Raw genomic sequence first — 22,451 nt, 5'->3', positions numbered from 1 at the left:
AAAGGAGGAGGAGGAAGAGAAGGGAAAGGAGGAGGAAGAGGAAGGAGGAGGGAAAATTTGCACAGAAAGAGTGTGCTCTTTCTCCCTCTCTGCCTTCAAAATCCGCTGTCTTGTTAAGCGTTCAGTTCTTCTTTGCGTTTTAAAGTAGGGGAGTTTCCCTTATACCGTATTCAAGAAAGGGACTATAAATTAGGTTGCCTATCAACCAGGGTTTCCTAAAAGCCCATCATCATCATCATCATCGTTAGAACAAGATCCCCTTTGAACCAATCGCATCCTTCCCTCCGCAGCTCCGGAGCAGTAAAAATGCCAGAGATGATAGAATATGCATATTTAACCTTCCAGAGCCACGGATATTTTCAATCATGAGCTGGTATTTCTTGCATTCCTGCCAACCATATAAGCCCTTATTGGGGAGGGGGGTCTTTATTGGACCCCTGGAATTGGGCAGGAGGGTTTTGAACCACGCGTGGCGCAATTGGGCCCAGGGAGCCATTAGCTCAGGGGAGGAGATACATCCCATATTTCCCGGAAAATAAGACAGGGTCTTATTTTCTTTTGAGCCCTGAAATAAGCACTTGGCCTCATTTTCAGGGAGGTCTTATTATTTTTGAGGTGCAGGAGGCGGTGAGCGGGGTCACCTCATGGCTGCTGCTGTTTTGCAACATTTTGGGGGAGGGATTATTTCAGCGCATGCGCTCAAAAGCCCGGTTGAAGTGAATCTGGCTTCCCCATTGACTCGGCATGTCGGAAAGTGCTCACAACCCTGGGACACTACAACCGTCACACCTTCATTGCCATTCTAACTTCAAATGGTCACTAAATGAACTGGTAAGTCAAGGATTACCTGTGTGTCTCTTCTGGACAGGCGGCCTGGTATAGGACCTTCTCTGGCCTTGACCAGCCACTGCACCAACCGCTTTGCCCCGAGCGGCCCAATTGGCCCTCTCCGGTCAGCCAAATGCCATCCTTAGTGCCCTCTCGGTCTCCCTTCCTCCCGCCCTCACCCATAAACATTTGCAAAGTTCATCCATCAATCAGCATTTCCCCACCGGCAAGTCAATCAGGGCAGATAACCGGCCTCCAACATTTATCCGGCACTCTTATCTCTTAAGCAGGACCCATGGATTTTCCAACCGATGGATCAAATGTATGATTGGGGAGCTGGGCAGGAGTGGGGAGGAAAGTGTTTGTTTGTTTTGTTTTTAAAGACGGCGGTGCATCGATTTTATTTCGGGAGGGCAAGATTCCACCCTGGCCACGTGCGTTTTGCTCCCGATGATGAAGAAACAACAAATAATCCGTTAAATCATCGGCCATCTTCCCCACGCCCTCCGCTGTTCTCCCCCCGCTTTCCCCGGCCTTCGGTACAATGCGACGCTCTTATTGAGTGGGTCAGATGTTCTCCTGATTAAAAATTGATCCATTTCAAAATCTAATCAAGAGAATAGGATTCTTTCATATGTTATCAAGGGGGAGGCTGACAACCATGGAAAGCAAATAAATAAATAAATAAATAAATAAATAAAAGCCCGTACAAGATCCACACATACCAAAAGAAGAGCAAGATGGGAAACACAACAAGCACCCCCATTATTAAGCCCTGGACTTCGGTGACCCGGAGATTCAACCGGAGATTGACAAGGGGAAATTATTTGCCCGCCGAGAACTGGCACCTGGAGGGCAGCCTTTGCAGGCTAAAGACAAAATCTCGGCCCCTCGGGGAATCTGGTACATGACATATCAGAAGGACAAATATGTTAGTTTAACTCAACCTAGATAGAGCCATTTCCCCCCCAACCTTAGTAACTTTAAGATGTGTGGACTTCAACTCCCAGAATTCCCCAGCCAGCCATCTTAAAGTTGCCAAGGTTGGAAAACAGGAGCCTAGGGACTCCAAAACCCTCAGCTCACTTCCTGCCCTTGTTCTCGGCCACAGAACCAGTAACAGGAGGTCATGGAGAGCCTTCAAACGTACCCACTTGTGCAACTCTGTGCAAAGGCAAAAGCTCCTAAGCTCCTGGGGCTTTCTTGGAAGCAACGCAGCCTTAGTTGACTCCTGTCTCCCCCCCTCTAAAAGTCCTTGCAACTTCTTAGATTGGCCTAGGAGCCCTCAGGCTTCCTGGGGGTCTCGCTTCAGAGGTCAGAGGGATCTGCTTAGGCTTTTCAGGGATCAGCCAAGTGCTGCCTGCTCACCCAGATCAGAAGAAACCTGAGATCTCCAACCAGAAGCAAATAGGAAATACAAATTAGGTTGGATGGGAACCGAAAGGGAATCTGAACTGGGTTGGGACAGCAGGGAATTATAATTTTTCAATCCCTTCTAAGCAAGCATCCATCCTTGGTCCTCTTCCCTCCCTCCACTCCCTCCCCCCTCCCCATTTGATTCATTTCAGCAACCTCTTGGAGAAAAGAAAGGCAGTTGCTAAAACACCAGGAGTCAGAAAGTCTGGCTGATTTAATGCAGAACTCCTAGAAATCTATCAATACCCATCCAATATTCCTTCATTTAAAGTCTGGCAGGTCCTTCTCCTGTCCGCTGCCCACCCCACCCCTCCTGCCTTCCCATACCAGCCACCCAAAGCTCCTTTGCAGAAATGGTTGGGTTGCAAACACACCCAGGTGAGCAAGCCAGGATCTTTTGAAGGGAGCTCCAAATATATTCCTCTTTGGGGGAGACAGCCCAGCAATTCACTCCAGACAAACTCATTCCGGGGGGGGGGGGGGCAGGTATCCATCTCGTGGACCAGTTATGCTACAACCAGAAGAGACTGCTTCAAAGATTGGGGTCAGAGTTCATCTTGAGGGCTGGTGAAAGCAAGCCTCCCGGGGACCCCAACTTTGCTGGCCCTGGCCCTCTCTCCCTCCGACACAGAGCCCTCCTCCGAGCCTTCCCCAGATTCCAGGACTGGCCCCTCTTCCTCCCCAACCTCCTCACTGTCCAACTTTGCTGCCAGCTCTGCAGGCTGCTGGTGGGCCACAAGAACCAACCCAAATCTTTGGGCCTAAGTCGTACCTTGGAATTACACTGCCCCAGAGGTTTTCTTTTGTCCTGTCCACTAAGAATTATGCATAGAAAGGGAAGAAGGCTTCTGTACATGGATTCTAAGTTCCTGTCTTTGACCCCCAAAGGAACACCGAGCAGCCTGCTCTCTTTCAGACAGTTCTGAGGCACAAACTGCAAAGCCTGGCTTGCTAATAACCCCCCACCATGGGTGGCCTCCTGAGCTGCAAAGAGCAGGGAACAAGCAAATAAAGGAGACTCCATTCTATTAAAGCAAACCCCGGTTTGGTTGGTAGGTCTCAACGAGGCCTTTGCAAAACCTCCTGTTTCTGATGCAAGTCAGGTGCAAAAGACCCTCCCCCTCTTCCCCCCTCCCCCCAAATCTCTTTTCTGCTTGCGTAGAGAGTGCTATCATTAGCCATTTTCCTTTGAAGTGCAACATCTGGAGCCTACCGAGTAGCTCAAGAAGAGCAAGGAGACCTTCCCGCCTACTACAAAGCACGAGGAGAAGTTCATTACCCAGGAAGCAGTCAGAGACAATTTTATCAACTCCGGCGCATTGCATCCCAGCACCCCGACTCCTCCTGTGCTGTTCTTTGGCTCCCTGACAGACCTTTCCCCCCCCCCAGAAGAGCGGAGATGGAAATAAAATGTTAAAGGAGGCGGGAAGCAGAGTTCCCCTCCTTCAGAGCATGGGGACCCTGACAGTGCCAAAAACCACAAAGTTTTCTTTTTGCATTGTTAATCTAGGGCAGAGCTCAGCCACTTGCAGCTCTGGAGCCACACGTGGCTCTTTCATCCGTCTGCTGTGGCTCCCTTTTGCAGGTCTGCTCCACAATTGATAGGGCTTTCGATTAGGACAGGTAGAGGGGAAAAGGACACCGTGTTAGGAGAAGACTCTATGGTGCGGGAACCGGACTTCCGGTCAGCAGAGGAAAAAGGATGCCACGCTAGGAGGAGACTCTATGGTGGGGGAACCAGACTTCTGGTGGGCTCCAGAATTGAATGGGGGGGGGGGGCTTCTGATTAGGACCTTTGTGACTCTTTGAGTGTTTAAAGTTGCTGACCCCTTATCTAAGGCAGGACTTCTCAATCTTGCTTATATTTTAAGATGTGTGGACTTCAACTCCAGAATTATACTGGCTAAGAAGGAATAGATGCAGATTAAGGCCACTTTTGTGTCTGTTTAGACAAAGACACACATGGGCACCTCTGGGGGACAACCCGGTTTTTGTAACGGAGCAGATTTAAAAATATTATTGCTGTTATTTCTAATCTACGGACTTCGGATCAATGCTTGAAGCCCCTGGCTTGCTAATAAAGCAGTCCTCGTATTCAGCTTTTCAATGAGCTATCCATGGTCCTGACCAATCCTCAACGGTTATGGGGAGACACAACTCTAAAAATAAATCTTCCAATACGCCACTGTCTATAGAACAAAAGAGCTGAATATAATTTCAGGCCCCACATGCAATATACTACTTTAAAAAAAGTGGATATGCTGGCCATAATCACGACATGTAAGGACAGCAAGTTCCATTGGGAAGCCCTTTTAATGTTATGGTTCTTGTTCTTTTCCAGTTGGTGCGATCACGTTTTCAAAACCCCTCACTGATGTCAAGCAAAGTCAGCTTAATACAAACCCACAATCCCAGTCTGTATTTCTTCTGGCCCATCCCCATAATCCCAGTCTGTTTGATGGAGTCTTTTGAACAGACTTTCTTTCATTCCTCCAACAGCCAACACATTCTTGCAGCAATTGGGGAAATTTTGTTGTTAGTTGCAAAGTCATGTCCAGCCTGACCCGGCCCGACCCCAAGGACAATGTTCCTCCAGGCCTTCCTATCCTCTACCATCCTCAACCACATTGGGGAAATAAAAGAAACCAATTAATTAATTGCAGTTAATTCAGGAAAGAATTTGGGAAGCCTGGGATGAATCCTCTCCAAAATAACAATAAATGTGTATATAAATATAACTTTTAGCCTGTATAACTCAGTGTTTTTTCAACCTTTGGCTGTCCAGACATATGGAGAAATCTGCAGGTCTTCTTTATTTTCATACCTGTTATACGCACCGCAAGAGTATTTGGGAAGATGCCCTTCAAAACAAGCCTAAATTCACACAACCTGGTTGCGTATAAGAAACCAAGTGGGGACTTCAACAAGCTCTGCCCAATTTGGCCATTCTGCACAGACTGGATGGACATTGTGACGAGACAACCCATCCTGCCAGTTTGACAATTTAATATTTTTCCTGGTAAATGTCAATGACCTGTTTTTTTTTCCTGTCATTGTTTAATGAAAATATCACCACCAATTTGGATGCTGAAGAACAGGGTGGAATTTTTGCTCCTGGATAAAAACCGGATATGCTTACATGATTGTGTGAGATGACAAGGAAGATAGCCCTAACTCGATCAAGGGAAAAGAACGGTGTTTTAAAAACGATATTACTCCGAAGCTGGGAAACACAGGCAGGCACGTGTAGAGAGACGCCTACAAAACTTCATTTGTCATGAGGTACAAGAAGAGGAGGTGGAAAAAAGTAGAACTGAAAATAAAAGGCAGATAGAAGATTTCACTGGGATTCACGGTCACAAAGGGAAAGGAGACGAAGGGGGAGATCTCCACAAAACAGTAAGGAAAGGAGGAGAATAGGAAAAACCCTGGGGAAAGTTACTAGAATAATAAAAGTAAATACTCTGAAGAAAAGATACAATAAACCCAAACAGAGGGGAAAAGAAAAAGAAGTTAGGGGAAAGGGGGAGAAGAATGAAAAGAATTAAAACTGGGATTTTTGGGAGCCCAAGAGAAAATGGTTAAAAGAGGAAGAAAGGGAAAAAGAGTTACATTAGTAGACTAAAGAGAATAGTAGTGAGATTGTTACTGTTACGTAACTAATTAAGAAAGAAAGAAATGATAGTATATTGTTAATGGTAGAAAAAACTTGAAAGAAATGCTCTCTGTGCTTAAACTGAATTAGAGGGATGCATGCTGTTTATAGCAAAATATACCAATGGAGAAAATAAGAAATGAAAATTTGGTGTAACTTTGAAGGGGCAATAGAAGATACTGTTTAATGTATTAAGAAAAAATAACTATAAAGATGGAAAATAATGGAAGAGAATAATTTGGCTGAAAGTGAAAACAAAACTATGATGTAAAAATGTAATTGAGAGGACCCGGACAACTCTTTGTTCCTATAATATGTATAATTTGTATTAAAAGATAAAAAGCCTTGAACGAGGAAAAAAACTTTATTTGGCATTGCTGCATTGAAGGATCACAGGCTCCGATAATGTCTAATTATAGGTCCATTCACCAAGTCAGATGGAAGGTTCAGACTGAACAAGATGATTTCATACTTTTTAAACTGTTGGGAACTCTTGGGACAATTGTGTTGTGGGTTATGTAGTACAAGGCTGCCAGATGGCACTCGGTCACCAAAGGGTCCATGCCCACCTCTAAGCCAACACTTCCAGGTTTATTTCTGAGAATTTTAACTACAGCTCAGCATACCATTCAAAAATCGAGACAGAAGATTGTTAAGAAGGTATCTACCTGTTCAGGGATCTCTTATCTATCTCTCACAGACACCCCAGGGATTTGAGTAAATGCTGCTCAGGGCATCTTCTTTAGCTGGTCTCAAGATGAGAAGTGAATGGAGTGCCAGTTCTTGGATTGGCATTGAGAAACTTAACCTCAGGTGTACTCAAGCTGTCAAAAGTCCTTGGGTAATTCTGGTACAACCTACTCCACAGGTGTATTGTGGAGCAAAGACAGAGAAAGCATCTTTTACACCAGGGATGCCCAACCTTGGAATTTTACGATGTGTGGAGTTCACCTCCCCAAGGTCCCCAGCCAGAACTCTGGGAGTTGACGTTCACAGGTCTTAAAGTGGTCAAGGTTGGACACTCCTCTTGTAGACTGCTTTAAAGTCCCAAATGAAAGGCAGGAAATAACTTTTCAATATTTGTATACTAACTGTGAGATGCCCAGAGTGCTGGTTTTGAGATGGGCAGCCACGAAGGATTTGAAAGAAAAATATGGTAAAGTGATGTTTTTAAAATTGCACTCCTGACAATCGGAAGTAAAACTTCGCTGCCTATCTGACACCGTGGAGCAGGAAGCTATTCCTATAACAGCAGCCTTCTCCCAAATCTGCTGCCCCCCAGATCAGAGGTGGGTTGCAGCTGGAGTTGCTGCCACTTCGCTTCACGCATATGTGCAGTTGCCTGTAAATTGTTCTTCGCGTGTGCAAAACATTAAAAAAGGACTCAAAACCATGCCGGCAATGTCAGCAGAGACTGGGGAACTGCTTCGGAGGCAAGGCCAACCTAGGTCGCTGCCCAAACTGGTGCGAACTGGTAGCAACCCACCTCTAGTCCAGATGGAGAAATCTGCAGGTCTTCTCCCATGATTCCTAGGCATGTTGGCAATGGAATTCTGGGAGCTGATTGCCTAACATATGGAGAGGCTGGGGAAGGAATTCACAGATGCTGTTCAAATGATGAATTCCAGTCTTCCCCGATCCCCAAATTTCCTTCCTTATTCCTCCATCAGCAGTTCTCCCCAGAGGCCTCCGAACGATACTTGAAGAAAAGGCACGTTATCCACAATCACACAATCACACACACAGACACACACACACACAAAATTTAGGGGGAAAAAAATCACATCCCATTAAAAGCCTCTCCCCAAAGGCTTTGCTAATCAAACAGCCAAATCTTTCATAAGCAACCAATCCCGGGTGAGCAATTAAATATTTCCCCTTTTAAAACACTTGCTGCAGCATTGGAATTGCCTCGGCTGCCATTCACCCCCCCCCCCGCTCCTTCTCCTACAACCCCCCCCCCTCAAAAAACTTTGCAAAATTCATTTGATAAATTAATTGGGGGAGGGAAGAGAAGATGGGGAGGTTTTTTTAAAAAAAAACAACTTTGTTCTTTCTTTCTTTTTAATTACAGAATCCACAATGCCTGAATAATGTTTAATAAGAACTATGCAAAATTCCTAACAGCATTACAACACCACACAAAAGAATTAACCTGCTTACTGTGAAAAGCTGCATATTTAATTAAGAACAGAGTGTTCAAAACTACCCAGAGACTTCCAAAGTACTTTTGCCGGAGGGGGCAAATTACATGCTACCAGGCTGCTAACAGCATTCTGGCATACCGCCGTCCCCGATAGACCCCATTAAGTGACAACGGACGGAAGTCATCCGCTGCCTTTCAACAGCAAACAGGAAAGGAAGCTCAGGCGTGGGGCAGCTGGGAAGAAGGGGAGGGAGGGGGAAAAAACAGCCCCCTTGTTGATAGAAGCAATAATTAAAGAATAATGTTAATTAACTGCTTTTTATAGGAATAAAAAGTACGGTGACAGGGGAGATGGCACCAGCCGCTGTGTGCTGCCAAGGAAAATTGCAAGCTGCCCCCCCCCCCCCAGCCTGCCTTTGTGAAATTGACACAGCGCAGGTTTTGCTAATCCGTCATTTACTGCGGAAGGATTACAATAGAAGAGATCTAATTATTGGGGGGGGGGGAGAGCATTGTCTCTGCAAAGAGGTGCATAGGGTTAGAAGCCCACTTGTGGAGGGAGGGAGGGACCCAATCCGCATCTACTAATTCTGACCACCAAATTAGGGGGGGAGGGGGTCTGAGGATCAAGATAACACAGGTAGCCCCTGACTTATGACTTACAACTGAGCCCAAAATTTAGGTTGCTAAAGTGAGGAATTTCTTAAATGGGTTTTGTCCCCATTTTGTGACTTTTCTTGTTCAGTGAATCACTGCAGTGGTTAAATTAGCAACACGGTCGTTAAGTGAATCTGGCTTCCCTGTTGACTTTGCCAGTCGGACAGTCGCAAAAAAAGGGGGATCACGTGACCCCGGGACACCACGACCGTCATAAACACGAGTCAGTTGCCAAGTGCCTGAATTTTGATCCCGTGATCGTGGAGGAACGGTTGTTAAGTGTGGAAACGGGTACTATAAGTTCACTTTGATTGGTGCCGTCGTAACTTTGAATGGTCACTAAATGAAGCGTCATAAGTCAAGGACTACCTCTAATTCAGCTATTGTGGTTCAGGCCTGCTATGACGTGAGGGGCCCTCGGTGCGCTCTGGGCTTGGCTGTTTCCTTGCAGACGTTTCACTGCCAAACTAGGGAACATCATCAGTGCCGTGGCAAGGAGCCCTCGTTTCACACCTGAACTAGGAAAATTCTGCTTTTATCGATGCTATGAAGGGCCTTCATAATTTGCAGCAACGGCCTGGGTAAAAGAAGAGACAAGAGCCAGGCTCAGGCGGGGTCAGCCGATGGTGGTTGAGCTAAGGGCTGTGAAGCAGAAGGCTCTATGCATAAGGAGCTTTTCCACACTGTTTCTGGCTTTGCGCGGTTCTCCTTTTCTCTCTGGATAACCAAGGCTAGGTGGCCTCAGTTGGCCTTATCTGCAGCAATGGGCCCATGCCGGCTCTACGGCCGGTTTCGCTCGCGTCTGTGCTGCACCCGCATGCCCACTGCAATAAAAATGGCTCTGCACATGCGCAGAAGCTAAAAACAAGATGGAGGCTTCCATCGTGCCACCCGGAGTACCGGTTTGGGGGCATGGCAGGCCGGTTCCAGTGACCCAGGCCGCCAAACTACTACCACTTCGGTTGAACTGGTCCGAAATGGTAGGAAACCACCCCTGGCTCAGGCGGAGAAAGAGGGAGTGCTGGGGCAGAGCTTGCCTAACTGGGGGCTGGAAGGAGGAAACTTCAAGCCACCACGTTTGCTCTCAGTGCCACCGGGAAGCACCATGGAAGCACCCGAGGAGGCAAAGGAAGAAGGGAAAAGCCAACGGGCAACGGGTACCTTTTCTCAAGCAACAATCCCGCCAAGCTGGCTGGGGAATTCTGGGAGTTGAAGTCCACCCGTCTTTCAAGCGGCTAAGCTTGAGAAAGACTGCATTACGGACGGCGTCACATTCACACAGGCCACCGCTTGGTTAGTCACTTTTTTTTTCTTTTTAAAGGAATCGGTGTCACAGAAGTGCTGGCAAGCCCCCCCCCCCCCCCCCCGGCCGTGCCTGGCAATTAATATTAAAGCAGCCCCTGCATTTGCTGTGAGTCAGTTAAACTGCAGCGAAATCGATACGCCGGAGTCCTCTTGGTGCTTTGGGGAAATCATTAAATGTTACACCAAACGAGTAAAAACACACAGACAACAAAACCCAATAATTATCCAGCGAAGCAGTATTAAAAACGGCACTGCTTTGTCAACTAAGAAACAAAGAAATGATTATTTAGCCGGAACGGATGGCGCATCAGAGCTACACATGCAAACACGTAATGCGGTATAAAACATCTTCCAGCTGAAATATGGAGGGGAAATCCTTCATACTATAACTATATATATGTGTGTGTGTATCTATCATCTATCTATCTCTATCTATCTATCTATCTATCTATCTATCTATCTATCTATCTATCTATCATCTATCTATCTATCATCTATCTATCTATCTATCTATCTATCTATCATCTATCTAACATCTATCTGTCTGTCTGTCTGTCTGTCTATCTATCTATCTATCTATCATCTATCTTTATCTATCTCTATCTATCTCTATCTCTATTTATCTCTCTATCTATCTCTCTATCTAAATTTGACCAATATGATTTAAGCAAACTCTAGGTTGCAGGATCATCTTTATAAGAGTTTTTTTCACAGCCTGCCCTTTATCAGCCTTGAGGGCTAGCAACTTGATTGTTGCAATGCCAACAAAAATGAGCAGGACGAAATGTCCAGCACGTAAGAAAATTCCCCACTCATAATCTGCAAGTATACAGACTACAGAAAGCCTTGTCATATCCAGAAAAGGGGGGAGGGGGGGGAAGTAGGATACGAGTGTTGGTGAACATGGAAGAGGGAAGTAAACTTGTTTGGTCTACAGTCGGAAAGCAGAAAAAGACAAGCATTCTCTATCCTTTACTCCTTTGAGTCAAGGCTCAAACACCGTGGGCAAAACAAATACCACGTTTTGCAACCAACAAGAAGGGGGGAAACAGTTTAAAAAACGAAATAAGGATGAAAGTCACCCACCAGGAAAACTTGCTGGGAGATTAAAAGCTAAATGTTATGGAAAAGCATTGTTTTGACTAAAAAGTTTCATCCTTCTCTGCACGAAGCCAACCCTCCAAAAGCTGTTGCGTTTATTTACATATCCCTAAGACCTCAATCATCAGGTCTGTTTTAAAAATAATTTACTATGATTAGCAAGCCTTCCCCCTAAGAGGAGGCTCTGGAGCTCTCCACCCACCACCCCTTTCTCTGCCAATGTTATGATTATAGATGAAAAACAGAGATCAGTCATGCAGTTTAATCAGTTAATACTTATTTTCAGCTCACAGCCTCCACCCACCCAAGGGATTCCTGGTAGCTAACAATATATTTAGTAAGAACAGCAGAAACGAAAGAGGGGAGAGAGAGAGAGAGAAAATAATAGAAGAGCTGAGATTTATATAAATTCCCTGACACCATGCAAATTATCGTTTTTGAAAAAGCATGTTATTTTGGTATTCAAGTATAATTATTTCAGTACAATACTCCCACAGTTGTCCGGGTAGAAGAGAAGAGATTCAGCTGGGTGAGTCAGGATTAAATAGGGGACTTTCTGGATTTGCATGAAGGCCCATTTGTAAGCAGGGTCTGTCCCCAAAAAACACCCCTTTGGAGACCACCATGGGTGTCAGGTAGGAAGGAGTGTGCGTAAGGGCAGAAAACCCCCAGAATTACACAGCCTCAAGGACTGGTCTTTGTCAATCGAATTTGCTTTACATTTGCCTTTTTAACCAAGCTAGAACTAAGGAGAAATTTCCTGACAGTGAGAACAATTAATCAGTGGAACGACTTGCCTCCAGAAGTTGTGAATGCCCCAACACTGGAAGCTTTTAAGAAGATGTTGCAAAACCATTTGTCTGAAATGGTATAGGGTTTCCAGCCTAAGCAGGAGGTTGGACTAGAAGACCTCCAAGGTCCCTTCCAACTCTGCTATTCTGTTAAAATATACCAATGAGTGTAAAATCTTTCTTGCTAAGGCACATTTCCTGTTTTCTATAGTGTTCTAAGGGAGCAGGACTCCAGGCAACTGAAACGAAAGAATGGTACTGATGTCAACTCATGAACTTAAATTCACAACTGAATTTGTACAAAACAGAGATCTCTTCGCAGTCCTTAACCAACATCCTATTGTCTTTTCCCTTGGAAGAGGGAGTGGGATTAAAATCATCATCACCACCACCATCATGGCTAAAAAAACAACAACCATCTTCCTAAGGAGGCCATCAACATCTCAACAAGGATATCACCATCCTCCTATTTATAATTTGGCCTTTGTGCAGAAATAGAGCGTAAATCTGAAGATGAAAGAAGGGAGAGATTTTCTGCGAAGCAAGCAAGAAAGGACCCAGAAGGCCAACATATGGGAAGAGACCAGGACTGAAGTACTCCTAGATCAAGGACTTTGGTTCAGTTAACACAACTAAAGGATCACTCAGGTTGGAAAGGGCGGCATATAAATCCAATAAAACAAACAAACAAACTGTCCAGGCAGATGCTTCCAGAAAAACCCACAAGTGGAGCTGGAAGGCAAGGCCGAACCTCCTTCGCTGCCGTTCTCAATTACTAGTTTTACAAGGAAAAGAATAGATGCCCAATTATATTATTCACAAAACATGATGGCTGCCAGTTCACTTCGAGTGTAACCGTTTGGTCTAGGATCTAACACAAGGCAGGAAGAAAAAGCTCTCAGAAATTAGGAAGTTTCTCCTTAATTCCAGGTTGCTTCTCTGGAAACTAATCAAGGAGAGAAGCAAGCTGGAATTAAGGAGAAACTTCCTAGCAATGAGAGCAACTAACCCGTGGAATGGCTCCCTTCCCGAAGTTATGGGTGCCTCATCACTGGAGGTTTTTAAGAAGAGAGGGGACAGCCACTTGTTTGAAATTGTATAGAGTTTCCTGCTTGAGCAGGGGGTTGGATTAGAAGACCTCCAAGGTCCCTTCCAGCGGTATTCTGATTAAAATTGGAGAATCTCTCAGTCTGACTAAGGAGAATAGAATTTCTGCTTTTCTGGAGAGGCCAAGTCTAAGGTGACGATGCTGGGCCCAACTTCTCCCAACCTCCTTTGATCTCTTCAGCTAGACAGATTCGCTCCCTTTCCTCTCCCGACCGCCCTCCCCCAAATCCCACCTTTGTGGTGTGTACACAATTAATTTATAGCCTTTATTAATTAGAAGAATCATCCCTCTCCAGGCTGCGATTGGGGTCATCTGTTTCCAAAGGAAGAACACCCTGCGCTAAAGAAAAAAACTCAGCATCTTTGCTAGCAATCTTGCCTGACAGAATCTCAATTACGCAGACCGCAAAGAGGAAGAAGGGGAGGAAGAGACGGCGAGGGGGGGGAGAGGCATTGGGGAAACCTTCCTTGTGGCTCAAATGTCAGTTGCTCCCAACCCCCAATGGGTGGGAGGAAAAGACATTTGGGGGAGAAGGAAAGAGGGCGATCCTTCTCCCACAACGTATTGTTCTGGAATGCATTCTGCCCTCCTCCTGCAGTGCCTAAACAAACTGGCAATCCCAATATTGCTTTATCAATCCTGGGATGTTGCCGGCCACATCAGCAGATTCAGGGGACGTTGTGGGCCATCCTGGATGAAGGACATCCGTACAGGAGAAACTCCTACCACCCCTAGGTAGCATCTCCCTCAAATTCTGCTCTCCACGTGGGACTTATGGAGCGCTTCAAACAGTTTCCGTGTCTTTTTCTGGGAGGTTTCTCTCCCCCCCCCCCCCCCAATATCCCCGTCTAGCCAACAGCTCTTCTAAGAACCAAGCATGCATGACCTCGCTTAGCTTCAGGATCAGCCGGGATCAACCAAGCCCTACCACCATCAAAGGGGACCCCCAACAAGATCAACCAGGCATTGCCACAACTGAGGAACAGGCTGTTCTTAAAGATCTCCATGAGAGCACCTCCTTGCTCCCATTTCCCACATTTGAGCACAAAGAATAGAATAAAAGAGAAGAGAATTAGAACAGGGATAGGATAGAAAAGAAGAGAAGAGAATAGGATAGAGTAGAAGAGAAGAGAAAATAGAAGAGAATAGGGTAGAGTAGAATAGAATAGAATAGAATAGAAGAGAAGAGAAGAGAAGAGAAGAGAAGAGAAGAGAAGAGAAAAGAAAAGAAGAAAAAACAATTCTTTATTAGTCATGTGTGATTGGACACACAAGGAATTTGTCTTTGGTGCATAAGCTCTCAGTGTACATATAAAGACAAGATACATTCATCAAGAAAGAGAGAAAGGTATTTCTGATGCTTTTCTGTAAGTGCCTTTGGTTGGAAAAAGAGGAACTTTTTTCTGGAACTTTTGGGCAGGGATAGCTAGCAGTGACATTCATGAAAGCCTTTATAGGGGGGAGGTTAGCCCTGCTCTAAAATAAGCTTAGAAAGTAAAACTAAATTTATTCCTGTGGCAGTGCTACTTACCAAAGTAGCAAATTGCCCAAGGTCCTGTAGAACAGGGTATAAATCCAAATTCTTCGTTTTCTCTCAATGGGGTTTCTTCAAAAAAAAAATCTGTAATAGATTAACTCCCGCATAAGGAACACCAGATCTCACTCCCTCGCTCTTCATTTTAAGTTACATTCCCCACCCGTTTCTCCAAGGTAATGGAATACGATCATTTAATCACTACTACGATTGAGAATCAAGAATGTTGACACTTGGTTAAACGCTAGCACATTACAATAAGTCAACCTGTCACGACATGTAATAGATGCCTCACCTAGTGGATATGTATGTAAAATTCATGCACTCTGGAATATCACGCAGGGATAATATTTTAATCAGCACACAGACACTCCCAAGCTGTGAAAAAGATGAGATCAAATATTCTCCAAAGACATATTCCAAAATCCAAAGGGTGAAACAACAATGTAAAAGTTTGGGAAGAGAGAGAGGGGGGGGGGAATGGAAAAGGCGTGTATCTCATAATTCAGGCTAAGGGAGAACCTGAATTCTCTGCAGAATGTCTGTGCAGAGAACGAAACTCTCAAAACTCCAGAAAAAAGTGTGAGAAGCAACTGCCTGCCATGCATAAGTCCTTTGGCCCAGAAATCTCCCATCGGAAAGGGTCAGAGGTCAAGCAGAGGAAAAGGCCCAAGGCCAGAAGTATTACCTGCAGGAGAAATAATAATTTTAATTCTCAGGCGATCTATTCCTTCCTTGAGGTAGGAGAGAGAAGGAAAGAGGAATAAGAAAAAGTAAGTAAGGGAGTAAATATGCCAGAAACTGACCACAGTGGTCCTGCCCTCAGCCTGCCTCTCTCCCCTCCCCCCCACACCAATTGCTTCAAGAGATTATCAGAAGGGAACAGGACTCCAATGGGAAGGTTATCCTGGTCAGTGGTGGGCGACTATGATGGAGACGGTGGTTGGACATACCTGCAGGGCACCTGGGAAAGAACCGCTCACTGCAGGACTGTGTGGCATCCTAAATTCAGCTCTCTGCCTCCTAAAAGTTGATTGAGACAAAATAAGGTCCCCAACTGTCCCTTGCTCACATTTCCACCAGTAGAAAACCAGCTTTTTGCAACCAGATGCCACAAATATGTGGTTCAACACTGTCATTTTATAAATGGATACATTTATCCTTGTATTGAAAACTGTTTTCCCCAAAACCATTCGCTTTCTACAGAACTATGCATCACAATATAGTCAGGGGTTGTTTTTTTTATTTTTTGAAACAATCTTGTGCCCCTAATTTGCTGGCAAAAGCAAAATAAACTACCCGAAACATTCAAAATGCTGGATACACATTGCCCACCTTTAAAAGGACATCATTAAAAAAGCTAAGAGGAAGGGGGGGGGAACGCAAAGACATAAATCTAGTTATGTGACAATCAGGAAACAGAAGGGGAAAGGCTCCATTAGTAATATTACCCTCTTTAGATTGTTTTCTTAAATGAAATATGCCCAGTGTCATCCCAGACAGGAATTTTATCTCTCCTCATTTCCCACAACCTGTTCTGTACAAATGCAGGGTGATCAAAGCGATCAGATTATCAGCTTGTTATTACACAGACCTGCAATTTATCAAGATTGTCCCCCCCATGGCCAAAATCCTGCGTAGGCTTTCTTTTTAAAACGAAATAACTTTGTTAAAGAATAGCGTTTCTATTTTAGACCTTCCTAGCAAAAGAACACGGCAAGATAGAATGTAAGAAACAGCACCGGGACACGAAATAGAAAAGGACAGACGAATTGGCAGTTGGCGGCTTGGTCCACATGTGGAAACGAGACACGCGCGCGCACACACAAAAACATCAGCGTAGCTGGTTGCACAATTGTGCCAGTCTTCTGATTAAGGAGTTTTGCTAAGTTCAGAAGGGTTTCTGAATCTCCCTCACTTGATCCTGTATCTGGGGGAGAAGAACGCAGAAACGTTGCACGTTTCCCCCAAATAATCTAGGTTTAGTTTTAAAGAAGCCTGCCTGGATTGGTAGGGAATGCCTGGGACGAAATCAAGGGGGCTGGGTGTTTTCCTCAACAAACACATCCCGTGTGCACACACAAACCCTGAGACCAGCCAAAGACTGACAAATGGCCAGGTAAACCAAACCAAACACCTGGAAGCCTCCCCTTGCCCCCCCCCCAAGCAACTTCTGCGAAAGCTGGATACCTGCACCCAACTTCGGACACACTGCCCCAAGCCTTGGGGGGAGGGGCGGCTTCTGCCAGCCCAGCCATCACCAGAAGCCAGCAGAGGTCCTGCCAGTTTCAAAGTCTTCAGAAATCTTAGAGCCTCTCGTCTTTGGTGCAGGAGGCGAAAATACAGGAGGAGCGCCGATCGTTGCCCGGGCCCGTAAGCCGCCCCTAGATGCGGTGCCTCCCCCGCAGTCACTTCTGAAAGCGACTTCAGACCCTTCTGGGACTCCCCACTTCTCCGTCCCCACCCCAGCCGGAAAAGCCGCAGACCTCAGAGAGACGCGAAAGTTGCAGCCGCCTCCTGGATGCCCCCCCACTCCCAGCGGGCGCCCGGAACGCTCCGGAGAAGGGCTGGCGGCTCCAGGAGGGAAGCGAGGAAGAGGCGACTGCCCAGGAGGAGGGGACCCTTCCCGGCCGCTTCCCTCCCCTCATGTAGGCTCTCCTGCGTGGGCAGAGGGTTGGAGTAGATGACCTCCAAGGTCCCTTCCAACTCTGTTACAACCTGTGAAGGCAGCCAGGCACCCATCCAAGGGGAAACCCACTCCGCGGCCGTCACCTGCGCTGTCCGGAGAAGTTGAGAGAGGGCGGGACGCCGGCTGGTGAGTGGGCAGCGGCGGCTGAAGCCCGGGGCTGCCCGGTGGCGCTTCCATCCACCCATCCCTCCAGCCGGCGAGGCGGGCGCGCGACTCTTCTTCCCCTCGGCGCCTCCCTCGCCCGCCGTGATCAATGGGCGAAGCCGAACAAAGAGCAGCGGCGGCGGCGGCGGCGGGCATCCATCCCCGGTACCTCCCTGGGGGGGGGGAGGGGAGCAGCGAGCCTCCCCCTCCCCCGCCGGCCCCCTCGAGCCCCCCCCCGCCAAGGCCCCGCCACCGCCTCCCCCCTCCCAGCCCAGGGACGCGCCGCCGCTGCAGCCGGCCGGGCCGGGCACTCACCTGGAGCCGGGACTGGACCAGGGATCCGGCCTCGTCGGCCATCTTGCGGGAGGCGCGGGAGAGGCAGCCCCGGACCCCGGCCGCCCTGCTGCGCCTGCCGTGAGTGCGCCCGGGCGGCGGCGGGGCGCGGGAGCCGGCGGGGAGCGCCGCCCGCCTCCAGCCCTGCCCGCTCGCCCGCTGCCTGCCTGGCTGCCTGGCTCGGGCTCCTGCTGCCTCCTCCAGGACGCTCACCGAAGCGCCGGCTGCCCTGCAACAATCGCGCCCCCGCCCGCCCGCCTGCCCGGCCCGCCTCGCTCCTCCTCCCCGCCCGCCCGGCCGCCGAGAAGGCAGCGGCGAAGACGAGGTGGGGGGGAGGGACGGAGGGGAGCGCCTCCCGCGAGGGCCACAGGGGGCGGCCGCGACCCCCGGAGTCTCCCCGGCGAGCCAGGCAGGAAGGGGGGCAGGAGGAGGGGGGGCGTCCGTTTGATAACCTGCCTGCCTGCCGTCCCCCCGCCCCGCAGGACCCCACCTCTAAGCGGGCTTTCCGCCCCCCCGGGTCTGTAAAGGAATCGCCCCCCCCCCTTCCTACCAGCTTTTCTCCCAGAAGTTAAGCTCAGATTAACAGAGTTGGGAGGGACCTTGGAGGTCATCTAGTCTAACCCTCCGCCCAAGCAGGAGAGCCTACACCATTTCTGACAGAGGGAAGTCCAGTCTTTTCTTGAAAGCCTCCAGGGATGAAGCTCCACAACTTCCGAAGGTCAGGGTGGCTCGGATTTGGGGGATGGGGGTGAGATAGGCTAGCTCAAGGCCCCCCCTGGGTTTTGAAGTGCCCGAGGTGTGCAGTTTTGTAAAGAAGCGCCCAGTTGCATAGATGGAGCCCCCTCCCCTCCAGGTGTGCTGGTGGACCTTCTCCGGATGGGTGGCTTTTTCCCCTGCCCCAAACCGAAAGCCAGAAGCAGGGCTGGGAGCGGAGGTCCCCTCCTCTTAAGGGTTGAGGCCCAGCTGAGCCCCCAAAGCTTTGGGAAAGGGGCAGAAGCTGCCAGTGGCTTCCCAGACTCAACCGACTGAAATCAATGGGGGGGGAGCAGAGTTCAGCAAACTGGCCTGGGATGAGGAGCTCCCCAAAGGGCTCCCTAAGGAAGAAGGCAGCCCCAATTGGCCCAGCCTAGACAGGTGGGGCTGGGGCTCCCCTAAGCTCCATCCTCCCGGATGTCTAGGATGGGGCCTGGATGATGGCCTCCTCCTCCTTCCTCTTCTTCCTCTTCCTCCTCTTCTTCTTTCACCTCCTCTTCATCTTCTTCTTTTTCTTTCTCCTCTTCCTCTTTTTCCTCCTCTTCCTCTTCCTCTTCCTCTTCCTCTTGTCTTCTTCATCCTCCTCTTCTTCCTTCCCCTCCTCCTCTTCCTCTTCTTCCTCCTCCTCTTTCTTCTTCCTCCTCCTCCTCTTCTTCTTTTTGTTCCTCCTCCTCTTCTTCTTCTTCTTCTTCTTCCTCCTCTTCCTCTTCCTCTCCTGAAAGAGAGCCACACTGGACTCCGATCAAACGATTCTCCCCGGGGCTCGGAGAGACACATTATCTCAAGGAGCTTTAAAATTCCTCCCTCCAAGGATTATTAAATGATTTAAGTCTGTTTTGCTTTTTCGCATGCTCATGAATAATTAATGCCCTTGCTTGTTAAGGTCTAAACCTATTAGGGCAGGTGATTTACTTTAGGCTCGGCTCACCTCCGCCAGGAGGTTCGCCTCTTCCCCACTCCCCCCTCGCCCCACACTTGCTGATATTTTAACAGATTGCCTGGGGTGGGCAGGGAGGGAGGTCTGGCACCTTGGCAGAAAGCGCTCTCTGGCGGCAGCCGAGGAAGATTGCCAGGGGAATCAGCCAGCTGGCCGGCAGGAGGAAGACGAAGGAGCGGAGGGACAAAGGAGATGGGGCCCATGGGGCTTGCCTTGGGATGGGACGGGGGAGGGGCAGGGGGGTGCCCGGCGAAGGAAGGGCCAATGTGAGTGGTGCGCTGAGTGTCTTCGGTGCTCTCTGGGCTTGGTTGTTTTCTTGCAGACGTTTCATGACCCTACTATGGAACATCATCAGGGCTTCCAAGTCCTAGTATAATCAGCACTTGTATTAATGGTATTACCTAGTCTAGTAATGAAATGTCCACTAAAAACCAGCTAAGCTCAGAAAACACCAAGCATTCCACAATCCTCCTCCTCCTTCCTCTTCTTCTTCCTCCTTCTCCTCTTCTTCTTCTTCCTCCTCCTCCTCCTCTTCTTCTTCCTCCTCCTCCTCCTCCTCCTCCTCCTCCTCCTCCTCCTCCTCCTCCTCACCTCCTAGTACTGATGATGTTACCTAGTTGGGCATTGAAACATCTGCAAGTAAGCAGCCAACCTCAGAGAGCACCCAGGACCCCACAATTATGAGAATATTGGTGGGTGGAATGTCACCCCACGGAGTGTAAATAACCACGTGGTATCCTGTGTAAATAGGACCCTCATGCAATGCGTGAGGCTTGGCCACTTAAAGATGGGTGGACTTCAACTCCCAGAATTCCCCAGCCAGCCTCTTCAAACGGCTAGGATTGAGAAACGCTGCGTTACGGGATTGCAACAACGGTTCCCATACTGCCACTCCTTCTTATCCCCACGGATCTCGCACCCCTCACTCATCCCTCATTCCCAAGAATGCACTGGAGGTGGTGTGTGTGTGTGAGAGAGAGAATTTCTTTGCAGGTCAGAAAAGCTTTTTGTCTCTCACTCTTGTAGGAGGTGCTAACTTTTTTTTGCATGAAAATGGAATCGAATCAGGCCTAGCTGTTAAAAGCCAGCTCACCCCTCCAGTGCACCCCCCATGCGCCCACAGAGGCCTAGCCAACCCCAAGGCAACCACCCAGCAGAGCAGAAGGTGGCAGTCCAGAGCCCAGTAGGGTAATTAAAACAGCAGGGAGCTCTCTCTTCTGAACTTGAGGTTTGATTGGCAGGAAGTTTACAACCCCGGCGAAGATGCCCGTTTCCTGGGGCTTGCTATTTTCAGGAGAACAAGTCAGACATGTGGAAGATTGCTAAGAAGCAAACACAGTGCCAGCAGCTCTGCGTATCTGTTCCTTCACCCCCCCCCAAATACCTGAAGTACGTCTATAATATGAATATTTATGCCACCACAACTCCACCACCACCACCAAGTCCCTTTGGCGTTCTCCCTTCGATGTGAGACATGTCTTGCATAACCAACTTCTCAGAGTAAGCCAAAGGCAATGGCTCATCCTCCCGCCCCAGAGTTGCCTGCGCCCCATGCCACCTGTTTCTTCCCCCCCCCCCCGCCCAGAAGCCTTTTGGTTATTTATTCTGTTAAATTTATATGCTGCTCGTCTCGCTATCCAGCAGCTCTGGGAGGCTTACAGTGCGATACATAGCAGCGTGAAACAATTAAAAGGGCCGAGTTAAAAGTTTAACTGAAAGTTAAAACATTAAAACATTCAACGTCTTCATCAATGATTTGGATGAGGGGATAAATGGGGAACTCATCAAGTTTGCAGATGACACCAAGCTGGCAGGAATAGCCAACACTCCAGAAGACAGGCTTAAGATACAGAAGGATCTTGACAGACTTGAACATTGGGTGCTATCTAACAAAATGAAATTCAATGGTGAAAAGAGTAAGGTTCTACATTTAGGCAAGAAAAACCAAATGCACAGGTACAGTATAGGTGGTACCTTGCTCAACAGTAGTAACTGTGAGAGGGATCTTGGAGTCCTAGTGGACAACCATTTAAATAGGAGGCAGCCGTGTGCAGCAGCTGCCAAAAAAGCCAACACAGTTCTAGGCTGCATCAACAGAAGGATAGAATCAAGATCATGTGAAGGGTTAATACCACTTTATAAGGCCTTGGTAATAATGCCACACTTGGAATACTGCATTCAGTTTTGGTCGCCACGATGTAGAAAAGATGTGGAGACTCTGGAAAGAGTGCAGAGAAGAGCAACAAAGAGGATTAGAGGTCTGGAGGCTAAAATACATGAAGAATGGTTGCAGGAACTGGGTAAGTCTAGTTTAATAGAAAGAAGGACTAAGGGAGACATGCTAGCAGTCTTCCAATATCTCAGGGGCAGCCCCAAAGAAGAGGGAGTCAAGCTATTCTCCAAGGCACCTGAGGGCAGGAGAAGAAGCAATGGGTGGAAACTAATCAAGGAGAGAAGCAACTTAGAACTGAGGAGAAATTTCCTGACAGTGAGAACAATTAATCAGAGGAACAACTTGCCTCTAGAAGTTGTGAATGCTCCAACACTGGAACTTTTTAGGAAGCTGTTGGATAACCATTGGTCTGAAGTGGTGTAGGGTTTCCTGCCTAGGCAGCGGGTTGGACTAGAAGACCTCCAAGGTTCCTTCCATTCTGTTATTCTATTAAAATAGGTGACAGGGTGGATTAAAAAGGATCAGTGCGTAGCTGGGATGCAAGTGGGGGTCGATTCTTAATCTCTAATAGCCAGTTCCATCAGTCACACTATCTCTGACTTTCCTTACCTGCAAATTCAGCTGTCGTCTTTTTACATTTTAATATATGTTTTCTTTAAAATGGAAAAACAAAATCATTATCAGTAAACAAAGGTACCAGCTAATGTACATAAGCAGCAAATTAAGTAGCTCCATGAATTTGTCATATCTGTCTCACAAAGCACAAACCCACTTCTGCTTGGCCTGCTATCGATTCCTCCAAATATATATTATTTTACACTGTAACTATCAGGAGCCCGTTGCCATTAATATGACAGTTAAATTTAAAATGCATTAGTTTA

General features: G+C 47.7%; 1 protein-coding gene across 1 annotated transcript in view; it reads right to left on the bottom strand.

Annotated features, from left to right (window-relative positions):
- CUX2 (cut like homeobox 2) overlaps positions 1 to 17,878 on the bottom strand; it is an 82,275-nt gene extending 64,397 nt beyond the window's left edge. The window contains 1 exon segment of the mRNA XM_081966790.1: positions 17,690 to 17,878. Within this exon segment, the coding sequence (XP_081822916.1) occupies positions 17,690 to 17,731 (42 nt within the window). The 5' untranslated portion in view covers positions 17,732 to 17,878.
- Positions 17,879 to 22,451: the final 4,573 nt, after the last annotated feature.

This window comes from Natrix helvetica (assembly GCF_964273705.1).
Source record: "Natrix helvetica genome assembly, chromosome: 14".
In the NCBI taxonomy this organism is placed as follows: Eukaryota; Metazoa; Chordata; class Lepidosauria; order Squamata; family Natricidae; genus Natrix; species Natrix helvetica.
Note: the sequence above shows the minus strand (reverse complement) of the source record. Positions and strands in the feature narration are given on the sequence as shown.